The sequence below is a fragment of the Sus scrofa genome, chromosome 18 (genome assembly GCF_054392235.1).
Source record: "Sus scrofa isolate SSC_HxYL_T2T_F1_AM1 chromosome 18, Sscrofa_HxYL_maternal_Yorkshire_Landrace_v2.0, whole genome shotgun sequence".
Classification (NCBI taxonomy): Eukaryota; Metazoa; Chordata; class Mammalia; order Artiodactyla; family Suidae; genus Sus; species Sus scrofa.
Window position 1 is genome coordinate 54,348,780 of NC_139400.1, and position 15,872 is coordinate 54,364,651.

The following is a 15,872-nucleotide window of genomic DNA, read 5'->3' on the forward strand; positions in this document are numbered from 1 at the left end:
GCATTAATTGATTTCCTTTGGGCTATTGGAGGGGAAGGGGAGGAAGGGTGTTGAGAATGGCCTTTTTTAATTTCTTGCAATATTTGAGAAGCATTAGGGAGATGCTCTGAGGTAGTTCATTCGGTCTGCCAGGGTCTGGGGACCTCAGCTGAGAGGGCAGACCAGGCTCCTCTGTCTCCCTGTGTTAAGAAGTGTCTGGTGGCTCTGTCTGTAATGGGAATACTGGCCTGTCCTCCATTCTCACCCACCGCATACGTGGAAGCATGTATACAGGCAACAGGGCACAAGGAAAATAAAGACTGTGGGAACTTGAGTATTGGGTCCTGGTGTGACATTCCTCTCCCTGCTCACCTTTTACTGCCAAATGTTTGTGCTCCCCACTCCCCCCCCCAGCGTTATGACCCCCCCCCCAGGAAGGGGACAAGTTACTAGGCCTCTGAAGGGGTAGGGAAGTGACTTAGTCAGGATTTAACTCCATTAGAAGCCAGGCTTAGGGAGTCAAGGTGAATGGCCAGGTCCTCTGGGGAAGTGAGGTTCCAGGAAGGGGGAGTCTCAGGGCCTGGAATATGGGGCTTCATCCTCTCAGGCTGACCCCAGCCCTGGGAGAAAGCCTGGGTCTTGAGGTGGCCGATGGGTCTGATCCCAGGCTGGGCTCACTCATTTCAGGACGAGGAGGCCTGACGTGGAAACACTCTGGGGTCCCTTGGGGAGCCCTTCAGCAAGAGGGAGACTGGTCTGGGTACGAAGACAGAGCAGACTCTCAAGCGACTCTAAGGGCGCTTTCTCCCCAGCTCGCAGCTGAAGCTGCCCTTTCTCTTTGGGGAAAGAAAGATGTCGGTTTCCCCTTTGTTTCCTGCCTTTGAACTTCTGCCTTAAATTTGGACATCACCCATAACCTTGAGGGGCAGGGCAGAGAGGCCAGAGCCTTTTGTTGCCCACCCCACCCCCACCCCACCCCCACCCTCACCCTACCCCACCCCACCCCACCCCACCCTCTCCCCAGCCACCTAGGCAGGACCGGAGCAGCAGAGAGGATGGAGAGAGGCCCCAGACCCCAGATCCCCGCTTTGTTTATTTGTTTGTGTGTTTGTCTAACTGGCGCGACTGGAGAAATCAAGCTCAAAGGGGAGTGGGACAGACCCCGAGATGAATGTCTGGGTTGATAGACAGACGCACAGAGGTGAACAAGGACTCTCGAGGGGGGGCAGGGAGGGAGGGAGCAGGGAGGCCCAGGATTTAAGGAAAGACTTCCTTTGGGACAGTTAAAGATTAACCAAAGTCTCACAAGTTGCTAGAGAGAGTCTAGCCAGTGAGGAACTGTTCGAGGGCGGGCGGTGAGCGGGCGCGGGTTTGATTTCTGAGCCCTATAAAAGCCCATCCTCCGATGGCTGTGACAATGTGGTCGTAAACCCGTCCTGGGCCGGCCAATTTGCATATTTGGAATGCGCCGCTATAAACCCGGCTGGGGTTTTGCAGCAATTTCTTAGATGTAAAAATGAGATCTCTTTAGCAGCGGGGCTGGGCACATTCTCTCCCCCTGGTCTGCCTGGAGCCTGCTCTCCTCTCCCGGCGCCCGGCTGGAGTTCGGGCCCGGCCTAGGCGCCCAGCCGCCACGAGATGGCGCACTTCCGATCAATGTCAAAGCCGCCGGGGAGCCGGGAACCCCAGCGCGATTCTTGGCCTTTGTTCGCTTCTGATACTAGGAGCAGCACGTTACATTATTTCACTTGTCCCGCTCTCCTTCATATCCAAAAAAGAGGGGGCTCACCTTCAAGAAGTGGTCGGTGTTGTAATTTAAAGCAGAGCCCCTTCGCTAGGCCTTGCAGGCGTCGCGGCGCGGAGAAGCCAGCTCTCCCTTGGCAGTGATTTCGGAAATGTGTCAAGGTAAGAGGCCACAAGTTTAGCAGTTTCAATCTGGCTGGGGCAGGAGTGGGGCCGGTGTCTGAGCCGGGCTGGGGAAAGTGGCTGGGTTTGTGAGCTCTGGGGTGACGCTGCAGGCGCTCAGCCCACCCCACCCCCCTTCTCTCATCGCTCCCAAAGGTTGGAAAGCAGGGGGAGGCCTCAGTGGAAAAGTTGACGATTTTAACTCTCTGCGCCAGCATTTCACCTAAGGCTATCTTTAGATTTTGTAGAAATATTCAGAATGAGATGAACCAGGGATGGGGGCATCCAGGCAAAAGGGCCCGGGCTGCGCTGGGACATGGGATGTTGGCGCGGGGCGGGGGGTGAGATGGCGGGACTGGGAAAAACAGAAAGTTTCTACTCAAAACAATGAGGTGGTCAGCGACCATGGCCGCTGAGGCGGGCTCATTCCTCAGGACAGAAGGCATAGAGGACGCTGGCTCCCTACTAGGTTGCATCTCTAGGGTTGCCCAGCAGCCTGGGGGTAATCTTTGTTCTGGGGGGGAAAAAATGCAAATTCAGAAAAGCCGCATTAGAATTATTTGAGGCTGCTAGAGAAGTCTGTGTTGCTTATTTTTACCTCTATGAACCTGGCTGGAGTTTTGCAGCAAAGTCTTAGATATAAAAACAGATCTTTTGCAAATATGCAAAAATTATATGGGTAAATACCTACGCATTTTCAAAAGATGGCTCTGAGAATAAACTCATCAAGCAATCTCTCGATCAGAGTCGTCATAAAACAAGATTAAAATAGTCATATCGCTTCTATTTCAGAAGCCAGACTCAAACTCCTCTTTTCCTATATCTAATTTTTAAAATTCCAATATGCTTTCATTGGTTTCTGGAGATTCCCCCCCCCAAAAAAAAAAACCATACAGGGCATGGGTGAGGTGGTGAGGAGTCGCAGAGAAAGTGGGTGCTGCCTGTGTGTGCTTTTAAGTGTGCATGTGAATTTTACCCGATCACGGTCACTAGTCTTTGTTGAGCGTGGTCTTCCAAACTCTGCCAGAGGAAAGCAAAGACTGGACGCTCACACGGTGCTCTCTGCAGCCCAAGCCATCCCTAAAACCCTTTCAAAGCTCCCTCTCTCATTTCAAGGCCAGAGGCAGTTTATTATGGACACAACTAAGAATATTGCAATTGAGGGGTGCATGTGAGAAGGTCCCAATCAGGAGAGAAGGGCCGGTTCAGTGGTGCAGATTTAGAAAAAAAAATTTAAAGCAAGTTGTTTAGGGAGAGATTGCACCTGATTGATTCTAAGCAGACACATCAAATAACCCTGAAAATGTTGACATTCTTAAAGATGAACGGGAAAAGGTTATTGCTCACCCCCCGCCAGATTTTAACTCTGTGGTAAATGCACATCAAAAAAGTCCAGAATTTTTGTTAAACCTGCATATGTGGAGGTAGCATTTATTTTCCCTCTGTGGGGCACACAGCTCAGCTCCACAGATGAGCAGACAATTCTGAGCCCAGAAAGCGCTGACCTCTAGATAGGAATTGTTTATTTTAATCTCAGTACCTTGTATTTTTTAAAGTTATATATTTTTTGTAATAAGTTTATTATTTCTCATGGTTTGCAAGGGCCTGCTCAGGAGAAGGAATCCACTATCCAGGAACCGCATGATAATTCCCGCCAAAGGGCTTATTTCACCAGCCTGGCATTTACTTCAGCTCCCCAGCCATGTGGGAGGATGGTGTTATCAACCAGGTAGCAATGAGCAATATTTACTCCTAAATAAAATATGGGCCCTGGTGGCTGCCCAGGCCTGGTGGAGCAAGCAGACACCAGAGAGTTTAGGTCAAAACATCCTGACCGCCAGAGAGAAATTCGGCAGCTGGGAGAGAGGGCAAAATGGAGAGAGAGAAGGCAAATGGGTAGGAGGGAGAGAGAGTCCCCAAACCAACTCAAGCTGCAACTGAATTGCTTTTTTAATCTCTCTGGGGAGGGAAACCCCAGGTATGCTGAGAGGATCCATGAATGGAATATTCTATTGAGGAAGCTAACACCTTGGTGTCACAGTCTGGGGTGTATAGCATCCTGGGGGCCCATCGGAGATGCTGAAAAGGCAGCAGGCATTTTACTTGAGCTTCTGCTGTGTGGCTATCTTCTCCTCTGAACCAGCGGGCAGGCCAATCTGTGTCGCAGGCTCTTCATAGCACTCGGCTGGGCAGGGGAGGTGGGGTGGCAGTCCTAGGCCAGAGAGGGCATCCCACACAAGTTTACACATTCTTCTTCTTCTTTTTTTTTTTTTTTCCCCCCAAGCAAGAAACAGCACAGACCTAACATCCCATTTGGCTTATTACAAGGGGAGAAAAGGACACTGGAGAGAAATAATCCAGCTCTCCCCCAAAGGGCCGCGAAGACCCAAATGCCAATGCCATGGTCTGTGAGCCCACAGCGGGCCTTCCACCTCCTCTACTCAGCAGCTGGGGTGGCCTTCTTGTAGCAGATGCCATACCAAAATGATTTTTTTGTAACCTTGGCTGGAGCGTGCATGTTCTTAAAACCCACACAGCCTAGAAGCCCATTTGGCTGCCCTACGGAGGAGCCCTAACTAGACCGACCCGAGCTGCCTACGGCCAAATACCCGGTTTGTCTTACCAGTCAAATTGGCAAGGCTGTTGAATTCCCAGAGGGTGCTGGAGCATTCTGAAGAGCCCAAGGAGAAGGCTTTGAGGGGTCTGTAAGCTTCTCGAAAATGATGAGTGAAATTGTGGGACTGAACACATGTGCACTTTTCACAGGCTAAGAGTCAGAACTTGGCCTTAGATTTTTCCAAAGGGAGCCTTAACTTCCAAAAAGGTTAAGGAAGACAGGTTTAGATCGTTGTCTTTCACTTTATTTTATTTTATTTTTTTAGCCTTCACTATCTCAAGCATTCTCTCTTATGGCCGGGCCCTTCCCCATCTGTGGTCTGGGAAGGTGCTTTCTGCATTTCATCCAGAAAGGTACCTTCCTGGCCCCCTGGCCTGCTGGGGCCCATTGTCCTCAAGGGACTATCTCCTGTACTTGGGACCTTCTTGCCACTGGGCAGACCTTTCCTGAGAGGCATGGACAGTGCTGAAGGGCAAAGCCCGCTGCTCGGGCAGTCCTGAGCTTTGTGGCATTTCCCAGCAGCACTGCCGAGCTCATCAGTCCCAGTCAGTTTCACTCTGCTGACAAGCTGGGTAAGGACCAAGCCCCTTTGGGGAAGGGTCCTACGCGGTGGGAATCGGAAGCTTTTGGTACTCAAGTTCGTTGACCTCGTGGGCCCAGCTTGATTAGAATTTGCCTTGGCCTTGTGTGTTTGTGCGATGTGGAGTTGGGAGGACCGTGCCCCGTCTCTCCGTACAGACTCTTCACTTGATTTGGCTGCGCCGCCACTGCAGCCTCAAGACCCTGTCGGATTGGAGAGAACTGGCTCTCTCATGCTCTCTCCCTTTTCACCTCTCTTTTTTCTCTCCCTCGGTCCTTCTTTCCTTCTGTTCCTTTCTCTCTTTCTCTCTCTCTATCTCTCTTCTCCACCCCAGACGCCCTTTCCGAGGAGCCCCGGGGCGCAGAGGGAGAAGCGGCTGGAGCGCAAGGCAAGCGGTGGCGCGGCCTCCCGGGTGCTGCGCGCCGCGCAGCCGCTGCCGGCAGAGACGGCAACTGCTTGCTTGCATCTCAGAAGCCGGCGCCAAGGCTCTGCCGCCAGCTCCCCTGATCGCTCTCCCTGGGTCCTCTCAGGCTCGGCTTCCTCCTCTGACTGGGTTCATACAGGAAAGAACAAGGCCAAGTGCTTGGCAAAACCCGGGATGCAAGGGTCTTTCCCTGCCAGAGGCAGAGGCCTGAGCGGTCTGCTTGCTGGGATCCAGGCGTTCAGCAGTTCCAGCCAAGCCCTCTGCAGGGGCAGGAGCTGGCAGAGCGCGCAGGCCTGGGGCATCCTGGAGAGCTGTAGCCCGCAGGCCAGGGGCAAGGCAGCGACCTCCTGGGCTCCGCTAGATCCGGCCGGAAAAGGTCGCATTTCCTGAGACCTGTATGAGGCCCACGCTTGGGGGCTAGCGCCCTGCGCCGGCCGTTTCCAGTTGACTAAGAGCGCAGTCCCTACCGCCAGGGAAGAAGGAGGCCCGGCTGTCTGCTGAGCAAAGGGCCTGGCCTCGGAACGCGCCTATAACTGGGCCGTGAGCCCAGCCAGGCCTCACAGGGAACGGATTTCCTCACCGCGGACCTCGTTAAAATGCGCACACCGCGGGAGTGAGGGCTGCCCCAGGCGCGGGTTTGGAGGGGGGGGGGCGAGAGGGGAGGGGACGGAGAGGCAGGAGTTTGGTGACACTGGTTCTTGTCATAGCCTCGGGCAGCGTGCGAATGCCAAGGCTAAGGGGAGAGTTGGAGAGCTGTGTGGCAATGGTGCCCGCTGGCTGCACACCCCCCCTCCGACTTTCCCCCTCCAGGTCTTTGCCCCTGGGCAAGCCCAAGACCCTGAAGACCGATGTTTCTTTCACTTCCTCGAAAGGCATGTGAGCGTGGAGGCTACCAGGGTGATGCCGCTGAGGGGTGCCTGGACCTGGCTCTGGCCTCGGAGTAAGGGTGGGGGAGTCTTTCAGCCAAAGTTGTCAGTCGCTTCGACCCCCTACTCGGGCCCGCCCACCAAGGTTCGCGGACGGGAGCTGCAGAGAAGGCAAGCCAGGTAAGCAGACGGTAGGCAAACGTCCTAACGGAATCAACCCATGGGTAGAGGAGGAGCGGGGCATGTAGCGGGCGGAGAGGCCAGGGCGGTGCATCTGGGGGGAGATTCTGGGAGAGGAGAAAGAGAGAAGTGGCCATCGCCAGCGTCCGGTCTGCTCTGGATGTCGGACCCCCCTGAGGATCCAGGTGGCCTTAGAACCAGGTCTGCCACTTTGGGGAGACAGCTCCAGGTCCAGGGCTGAATGGGAAGAGCTTGAAGCCCCTCCCGGCCCGCTGGGTGATTAGAGTACACTGGGGTCCGGTGGCTGATTCCGAAATTAAAATGGGGAGCACCCAAGGCGGGCCGGGGTGCGCACCGTAAACACCCCACTTGTTAACTGCGCAGGGCCCAGGGGCCCTTCAAACAGACCCCAAAGGAGGGCGCACATCTGGGCATGGGCGGGGCGAGCCCAGGGGCCAGGCCCCCCACCGGCCGCGATGGGGCAGCCCCCGCAGCTCCTGGCCTTTGGGCTGAGGTATCGAGTGTGCGTCTCGCGGCCCATCAATACAGATTACATATTTATATCAATCGCGGGCTCAGAGGGCGCCCTCGGAGAGCGGCCCCGCGCCTACGAAACCAAACTGGGAGTGGTCGCGCGGAAACTCTGGCTCAGGATTGGCTGCGGGCGCCCGCCGCGGTGCGGGGGGATTGCTAATCGTATTCAGCATGTTTTGCACAAGAAATGTCAGCCAGAAAGGGCTATCTGCTCCCTTCGCCAAATTATCCCACAACAATGTCATGCTCAGAGAGCCCCGCCGCGAACTCTTTTTTGGTCGACTCGCTCATCAGCTCCGGCAGAGGCGAGGCTGGCGGTGGTGGCAGCGGCGCGGGGGGCGGCGGCGGCGGCGGTTACTACGCCCACGGCGGGGTCTACCTGCCCTCGGCCGCCGACCTGCCCTACGGGCTGCAGAGCTGCGGGCTCTTCCCGGCTCTGGGAGGCAAGCGCAATGAGGCGGCGTCGCCCGGTGGCGGTGGTGGCAGCGGGGGCCTGGGGCCTGGGGCGCACAGCTACGCGCCCGCGCCTATAGACTTGTGGCTGGACGCGCCCCGGTCATGCCGGATGGAGCCGCCCGAAGGGGCGCCGCAGCAGCAGCCCCAGCAGCAGCCGCCGCCCCCGCCGCAACCACCCCAGCCCCCGCCGCAGGCCACCTCGTGCTCTTTCGCGCAGAACATCAAAGAGGAGAGCTCCTACTGCCTCTACGACTCGACTGACAAATGCCCCAAAGGCTCCTCCGCTGCTGCCGAGCTGGCCCCCTTCCCGCGGGGCCCGCCGCCCGACGGCTGCGCCCTGGGCACCTCCAGCGGGGTGCCTGTGCCCGGCTACTTCCGCCTCTCCCAGGCCTATGGCACCGCCAAGGGCTACGGCAGCGGCGGCGGCGCGCAGCAGCTCGGCGCCGGCCCGTTCCCCGCTCAACCCCCGGGGCGCGGCTTCGACCCGCCACCCGCGCTCGCCTCCGGTTCGGCGGATGCAGCCCGGAAGGAGCGAGCTCTCGACTCGCCGCCTCCCCCCACGCTGGCTTGCGGTGGCGGCGGCGGGGGCTCGCAGGGCGACGAGGAGGCGCACGCGTCGTCCTCGGCCGCGGAGGAGCTCTCCCCGGCCCCTTCCGAGAGCAGCAAAGCCTCGCCGGAGAAGGACTCCCTGGGTAAGCTGGGTGCGCTTGAAGGGCCGCAGTCAGGCGGGCAGACAGGCAGGCAGACCCAGAGAAGCGAAGCAGCGGAGAGCCAGGAGTCCGCACAGCAGCCGGCCGGCCTTGGCGCGAGCTGCAGGCAGGCTGACCTTGTGAACTTGCTTTTTAATATTTGGGCGTGGGGACGCAGTAAAAATTCACGTCCGGCTTAGCGCCGCACACCAAGACGACCTCCGCGTTCGCCTCATCTCACCCCGACTGGGGGCGAGCACACGGGCGAGCCGCTCCCCTCTTGTGCATGCCCTTCTCCGTGCCCCGGAGCACCCCAAGCCGAGGTCTGGGTCTGTCCTGCGAGGCGCGGCCCACGCGGGGGGAGGGGGAGGGAGGGAAAGTGGCTCACCCGCAGATAGCGCGGATGTTTGTAAGGCATCCAAAATAAGCAGCCGCCAGCACCAATAAATAAGCCCATTAACCGGCGAAGTTCGAGTTTACGATCCCCCTTGCTTTTTTTCTAAGTTGCTGGAGGGGCGGGAATCCTCCTTGCGGGGAGAAGAAAAGGCAAATCCGACCCGGACGCCTGGGCCCTGATCTGAGAGTCTGAGAGGGGCCATTTCGCTTCCCCTGGAACTCGGAGTCGCCCAGACTGCACGTCCCTGGCTCCTGGAGAGACGTGAGGGAAGGCCCTTGACCCCAATCAGGTTTTTGTGCCTTCCCCTTGTCCCAATTATGCCCTTCCTCTCCTCATCAGGCCTTGGGCAACCAGGGAGCTGGAGGGAGACACAGCCACACAGGCCGACCCCCTTCTGAGTAAGCACCCCGCACCCCCAGTCTGGGGGCTGCAGGAAATGCTTGTCTGCCTTGGGGCGAGAAGCAAAAAAGGCGTTAAGTTCAAGATATACAGCCTGCTCTCCCAGGCCTTTCCTTCTGCAAGTGCCTGGCAGCTTTGTGCGAAAACAGGTGTTTGGGGAAAAAAAAAAAGTTGAGAGAAATGTAAATTGGGGGAGTAGGTGTAGATTGGAGGCCCACTGGACTGTGCACATGATTTTTGGAGGCACGGCTCTCCCTGGGCAAACCGAAGGGGGCATAACTCCCTCGGCGTGACTTAGGGCATCCCTCTTATGGTAGAGATGACCTGAATTCACCCCTGCGTGCAGCCCGCGTGGCCTCAATTTAACCTTCCCCTCTTTATTTTCTTAAATGCCAGGCAATTCCAAAGGCGAAAACGCAGCCAACTGGCTCACTGCAAAGAGCGGCCGGAAGAAGCGCTGCCCCTACACCAAGCACCAGACGCTGGAGCTGGAGAAGGAGTTTCTGTTCAACATGTACCTTACTCGAGAGCGGCGCCTAGAGATCAGCCGCAGCGTCCACCTCACGGACAGACAAGTTAAAATCTGGTTTCAGAACCGCAGGATGAAACTGAAGAAAATGAACCGAGAAAACCGGATCCGGGAGCTCACAGCCAACTTTAATTTTTCCTGATGAAGCTCCAGGCAACGTGGTTTTCTTTTCCTTTCTTTTCTTTTTTTTTCCTTTTTTTTCTTTTTTTCCGCTTCCAGAGAGTCGTTCTCCTCCCTCTGTCATCGGCTCTGCCCAGCAACTCGCACCTGTGCCGGAGCCCCATTCCTCCCTCCCACACTCGCCATCTCGCTGGCCGTTACATCTGTGCAGGGCTGGTTCGTTCTGACTTTTTGTTTCTTTGTCTGTGTTTGCTTGGTGCTGGTCTATTCGTCGTTTTCTGGGGGAAAAAGCCATATCGCGCTAAAATTCTATAGAGAAGGATATTGGCCTAAGTGTCAAGTGGTGACTGGGATGGTTTGCTATCTCTGGGTTCCACTGCTTGAAACGGCCCCTGCCTTCCCCGGGGGAGCTGGTTTCCTCCAGGGCCGGCAAACCTAGCCGGAAGGCAGAGGTCCCATTGTAGGCAGCTGAGGTGTCTGGCCTGAGGTCAATGGTGCAAGGAGCCCTGCCACCGGGCTCGCCTGCCTGGCGTGCTGGGCTGTGTTTAATCAGGGGATACAGGCCCCTGTGTTTCTTTTTCCTTTCTTCCTTTCTTCCTTGGCAATGAGAAGGGCTTGCAGGCATGGACACGCAGCTTGGGAAAAGGGCTTGATGTTGGCTGATTGAAAAAAATTGAGAAAGTCAGAAAGATTAATTTTTCCTTCCTCTGTAAGATATCCCAGCTTTAAAAGAAGAAAAAAGAATGACCGGGAGAAGGAGACTTCTCTTCCAGTTTGTGTAAGGTCTTGCATTGCAGGACGAAATTACTTCACTTACCTCTGAATTTCCATGTTCTTCTGGCTGTAGATTAAAAAAAAAAAATTGAATGTAGTTTTGTTAGTACATGCAGATTTAGTGGATTTTTTAGTCATAAAATAATGGTTACCACTGGTAACACGACAAGCACATCATAATTCTCCCTATCTTGTGGAGTCCCCCCCCCACTTCCCCCCCTTTTTTCTTTTCTTTTTCTTTCCAAAATTCATGGAAGCCAAGGAGGGCAGGGGCAAGCGGAATAGACTAGAGAAGGGAGACATTTTTGGGGTTTCCTTTATACTGTGAAGTTACATGCATAAAAGGGTCAAACCTGTAGGTGCAGAAAAAGAAAAAAACTATAAAATACAAATCTGTATAAATGTCTATTATTATGAAAAATCGCCAATCTTGTTTTATGCAAATGCATTCTATCGTTATTATAAATGTTAGTTCTAGCTCTATTTACTTCTAATCTTAAATCAGAATAAATTAATATTGTAATGCTGCTGTGCGTGGAAAAAAGATGATGTTTATGTTCTTATAGAAGAATAAAAGCTGTGGAATGAAGCTTTTTAATTTTACCTCTTTTTTTTTTGACTTCTTATCTTCACCTTCCACTTTATCCCGTCCACCACTTTTACAACAGGAGGACTAGCCCGCGCCCCCTGCAATTACTTTAGGCATCTATTTAAATATTACCTAGACGGTCGTAATTTGTCTGGGCCCTATAGCCCTGGTGCCGTAAGGTTTGTCGGCTTTTGTTCAGTTTTATGACTTGCTAGTATATCTGGATTGTGGCTGTCTTGGACCAGTGGTTTCAGTTGAGAGGGGAGCTGCATAGACAGAGGAAGCCAAACAGGATTTCTTTCAGGAGCCCCAGGGAGGTTTGCAGAGGCCGCCTATTTCGTGGGTCCCCGGGTCCTAGATGACCCCCAGCCTAGGATTCCGGGGAGCAGGCTGGGCCCACAGCGCGTCCCTGGCGTGCGCCGCAGCGGTTAGGTAGCCGGCGGCGGGGCTGCGTGGGGCTCCCCCCCTCCCCCAGCAAGGCCTCCCCCACCTGGTCGCCCTCCGCGGGGCCACGCGTTTCCTGCTCGCGGGAGGTGGGGGGGGGGACAGTCAGAGGGAGGGGGCGCGGGAGCGCGCGCCCCGGCTGGCGGGCCCGCTGGGAGGGAGAAAGGGGGAGCGCGACGGGCGGGGAGCGAGCGCGGGAGGCCGAGGCCAGACAGGGAGCCGGGCTCCGTGCCGTCCCCGGCGCTTTCGAATCGCCCAGGGCTGCCGCCGCTCGGCGCCGCGCCGGCTCGCTGGGCTGCAAGATTTGGGAAAGCAGCACGCGCCCTGCCGGCTCTCTCCGCTCTTCTCGCTTTCTCCCCTCCTTCCATTTCCCTCTCGCTCTCCTTTACCTTCCTCCTCCCTCTCCCAGGTTTACCTTCCTGAGGCCAGTGGCTTTTTTCTCTGACATGCCTTAGCGGCAGCCCGGGACACACAGTGGCAGTGGCGGGCACAGGTTGGCGAGGGGCCGGGCGCGATCGCAGGGTTCTCCCTTGGCGGCGGCGGCGGCGGCGGTGGCGGCGGCGGCGGCGGCGGCGGTGGCGGCGGAGGGCGAGGCAGCTTCGCGCGGGCAGCATCAGAACTGGTCGGTGATTTAGGTAGTTTCCTGTTGTTGGGATCCACCTTTCTCTCGACAGCACGACACTGCCTTCATTACTTCAGTTGAAATCGTCTCCAGGTACCTGTGCGCGCGGGGGCCGGGCCGTGCCGGGCGGGGCATCCAGGCCCTGGTCGCGCCTGGCCTGCGGTGGCAACCTCGGCTTATCTCGCGCAGGAGCCTCGACCCTGCCTCGTTCTCAGCTCTCTGCCAGACTGCTGGCCTCACCCCCCATCTCCACCTGGCCAGGAGCAGGTACGGTCAGGTTAGCTGCTCCATCTTGGACGCCAGGGGCGTGGTAGGAATTCTGGGCCGCGGGCCATTCAAGGTCAGGGGCGCACGCTTCCATCCTGGGCCTCCCCGGCTCCAGGCCTCCGCCTGGCCAGGGACTCCGACATTCTCTTGCAAGGCTGGGGTGCCTCTAGCCCCAACCAAGGGAACAAATCAGGAAAGACCCCTTGACCAGTGGAGATTCCGGCCAAATTAGGAGAGACAGGAGTGACAGGGGCTGGGATCCTGGCCTTGTCAATTACCTTTCCCTCTGTAAGCCGCTCTCTACTCCCAAGAGTTGCCTTTGCCTTTGCCTCTTTTTCTTCCTTCCTTCTTTCCTTCTCGCCTTTCTTCCTCTTTTATCTTTCTTGTTTTCTTAGCTCCTTTTTTTTCTCTTTCCTTTTCTTTAGTTTTCTTTCATTTTCAGTCTGTGTCCGGGTTTTCTTCCTCTGCCACCTTTCATTCCCCAACCACTCCTTTGGGATGGACCCTGGAGACATCAGGGCCTGCAGGGGGGAAACCTGGAGGGATCTTACTTTTCTATGCGTGCCCAGGTGGAGGTCAGAATCTGCTGCGGAAGGGCTCAAGGGCCGCGGCTGTCGAGGGCTGCGGGTCTGGGCCTGGCCGAGCCGAGGCGCAGACAAGGCCTCGGTTACGATCACGACCGTATGGCGGCGGCCTGGCGTTCCTACTCCGCGGGTCGGCAACGGCAGCCTAAGAGATCTGATTAGGAGGCATTCAGGGTTTTGTGTGTGTGTGTGTGCCTACTCCTCGGGCAAGGAGGCCAGGACCTGGACTGAGGCCCAGCCAGGTTCAGTGGATCATCACCCAGGAAACTCGGTGGGGAAGATTTCTCGGCTCCGCAGGCCTACCAGTCCAGGCTCAGGCTTTAACCGCGATAAGGGAGCCCCGCTAGGACAAAGATTGGCTGCTTGCCTGCCGGTAGCTTATATTAGGTTCAGACTATGTCAGATATGGCATCCTTGTAAGGACAGATGCTGGAGAAAGGAAGCCTCTGGTGCCAGTCCGTTTCAACTAATAGAGGAAAGGAATTCTAAATTCCACAACCCTTGGGATACAAACTCGAGTCCATGTTCCAAGTTGTAGGCCACCGTTGGAAGCCAGAGGGACCATTTTCACTACCAGGAACTGAAAACAACTTCCACGCTTCCCTGTCCTCCAACACACTTGCCGGGCCTTCAGGCTCAAGCCCACGGAGCAGTGGTTTCCTTCCCAGCTCCAGCAGCCCAGGAATTATTTTCACTGCTCAGTCTGTGCTCCTGTTACCCGCAAGGCCAGTACACTTCCCCTGAATTCCTCTCTGCCATTTTCAGGACCTGAGTACTGGATTTGTTTTGGAGGCCAAGGTTTTTGAACTCTGGGGCTAGAAAATGCAGTTTTAATTACACCCATTTGTTATTTTTTATAGGCACACACAGCTCCTTTCACTTCTCCAATAAGAGCAGACACAGGAGCCTGAATAGTCTCTCTTCAAACATGTGGACTGCATAGGAATAATATTTGGTTTTTTGATACCCCTCTCTTCTAGGCACCAGTTTCATACTCAAGGCCTGCTAATTATTTAGTAATGATGGTGTGTGTGTGGTGGGGGCGGTTAAAGCTAAACAAACAGCCTTTCGTTTTAAACTTACTGCTAATAATCCTTGTCTTCTCCGGTTACGGAAAAGTGGAAATGCAACCTGGCGTGTCCAGCCCGTTTGCATACAATTACAATTAGGAGCGAAGGTTTCCTCCGGGGTTAATTTCTCTTAATGAAAATCTAAGAGGTCCGGTGAACTGCCAGATATCTGGGACACCTTGGGCTGCGGTGGGGGTGGGGATGAGGCGGAGGGATTTACAAGGGAAAGAAAATATTAGGAAGGAGGGGGCTGAGGCGGCCGGGCCGGCCACGTCGGAGTTCATTGTGTCGGCCGCTTCCCTCTTCCGGCTCGGACGAGGAAGGGGCACCCGGTTGGTCTTCGTGCTGCTTCGCAGCCTCATTCTCGGGGAGAACCTGGCATTTGAGGGCTCCCGCCTGGGTTAGGGGTGTATCACGGTTGGGGGAGGGGGTTAATGGGACTGTCGGGGAGGATGAAGGCAAAAAAGAAGCTGGAGCGACTCATGCCGCCCACCCGCCCGCCCGCTCTCTCGCCCTCGCCGCCAGGGAAGTGGGCTAATGAGAAACACACGCTTGCAAACACAGTGTTCACACGTGAATTTAATTACCCCGTTTTTAGGAGTCGTCTCTTTCTGTCCGGATTTGGGGTAGCCCCCCCCCCCCAATTAACATACAGGCCTTGGCCTTTTAATTTACCTCTGAAAGACCCTAAGCGGTAAGAAACATCCTTCTCAATTTGGCCAACCTAAGGAATGAGATTAAAAGCCAATGCCTTGTGCAGCTTCCCGTTTTAATTTCTAGCCCTGGACTTGAGCTGCGGCCCCTTGCTGGGGACTTTGTAACTGTACTAAGCTGCGGGTCGGATGGGTAACCGAGGAGGGCCCCAGGCGGCGGCCAGGAAGGAAGGGGCCCATGGCCAGCCGCTCCGGTGCTGCGGTCCTCCCAGCTTGGAGCAGCGGGGTCTCTTAGGCGGGGCTGCTTTTTCGCCAGCCAAAGTCGCCTTCCACTGATGCTGCCTCGTATTTTTTTGTTGTTGTTGTTGTTTTTTGTTTTTGTTTTTGTTTTCCCCCCTCCCGCAGCTCAGGTTCAGGGAATTCGACCAGGCTTGCAGAGATCAGCGTTAAGGCTCCGAGCACAGAGCTGAGGCGCCTGCTGCGTCCGCCCAGGGAGAGTGATTCCCGGCTGACGCTGAGCTGGGCGCGCGTGTGCGCGGGGTTGGGGCCGAACCGGGCGGCACAACCAGGCCCTCAAACCGATCGCCTCGGGGACTGCCGGCCACTTTCTCCCTGGCCGCTCCTCCAGGCCCTCGCCGGAGGCTCAGTGGTGGATTTGGGAGCTGCTCGGGAGTCCAGCAGTCCAGTCGGGCAGATTCTAGGGCCGCATAATAGGTGGTGCCCTCTCGGCGGCCTGTCCCTGACCAGCGGGCTCGGGCAGGGGCAGCGGTGGCTCAGTTTGGGACGGATACTGCGTTGAATTTGACTTTTCTCAGCCAGCCCGGGGTAAACTCGCATCTCCCGGGACCGCAAAGATTATTTACAGGGAGCTCGCCAACCAAACACAACAGTCTAATTTAACCTTTCCAAGTCCTCGTAAATTTTTACAGCTGGGAGTCACGACGAGACAAACGAATCTGTTGGTCGTTCCCAACTTCCCACCAGCCTGTGTGGCTTCTGAAACAATAACTCCTTATGAAATATCATAAATATGGATTTAAATACAGTAGAGCGAGAATGCGATTTGGCTGCTTTTTTATGGCTTCAATTATTGTCTAATTTTATGTGAGGGGCTCCACTGGCCGCACTCGCACGCGGGACCCGCGCCTTGCTGATGGCGTGATTAATTGTGATATAAAATAGTCCGCTTAAGAA

General features: G+C 55.7%; 1 protein-coding gene and 2 non-coding genes across 26 annotated transcripts; all 3 read left to right on the top strand.

The window, feature by feature from the left end:
• The first annotated feature begins 1,669 nt into the window (after positions 1-1,669).
• On the top strand, positions 1,670-11,038 carry HOXA10 (homeobox A10). Of its 24 annotated transcripts, none has more exons than XM_085004801.1 (5): positions 1,679-1,884; positions 6,316-6,551; positions 7,759-8,233; positions 8,967-9,175; positions 9,423-11,038. In XM_085004801.1, the coding sequence occupies exons 3-5, from the start codon at positions 7,806-7,808 to the stop codon at positions 9,695-9,697; spliced, it is 912 nt and encodes a 303-aa protein (XP_084860927.1). In that variant the 5' UTR covers positions 1,679-1,884; positions 6,316-6,551; positions 7,759-7,805; the 3' UTR covers positions 9,698-11,038.
• Positions 11,039-12,101: 1,063 nt separating this feature from the next.
• MIR196B-1 (microRNA mir-196b-1) lies at positions 12,102-12,181 on the top strand. Its single transcript, NR_038557.1, has one exon. It is a non-coding gene; the product is annotated as a microRNA mir-196b-1 (primary transcript).
• On the top strand, positions 12,105-12,182 carry MIR196B-2 (microRNA mir-196b-2). The gene has a single exon (NR_128426.1). It is a non-coding gene; the product is annotated as a microRNA mir-196b-2 (primary transcript).
• Positions 12,183-15,872: the final 3,690 nt, after the last annotated feature.

What these genes read in the sequence shown, in the direction of transcription:
- HOXA10 (XM_005673291.4), top strand. Translation starts at nt 7,273, where the DNA reads ATGTCAGCCAGAAAGGGCTATCTGCTCCCTTCGCCAAATTATCCCACA. An exon ending in GCCGGAGAAGGACTCCCTGG is followed by an intron (nt 8,234 to 9,422) that starts GTAAGCTGGGTG and finishes CTTAAATGCCAG; the next exon opens with GCAATTCCAAAGGCGAAAAC.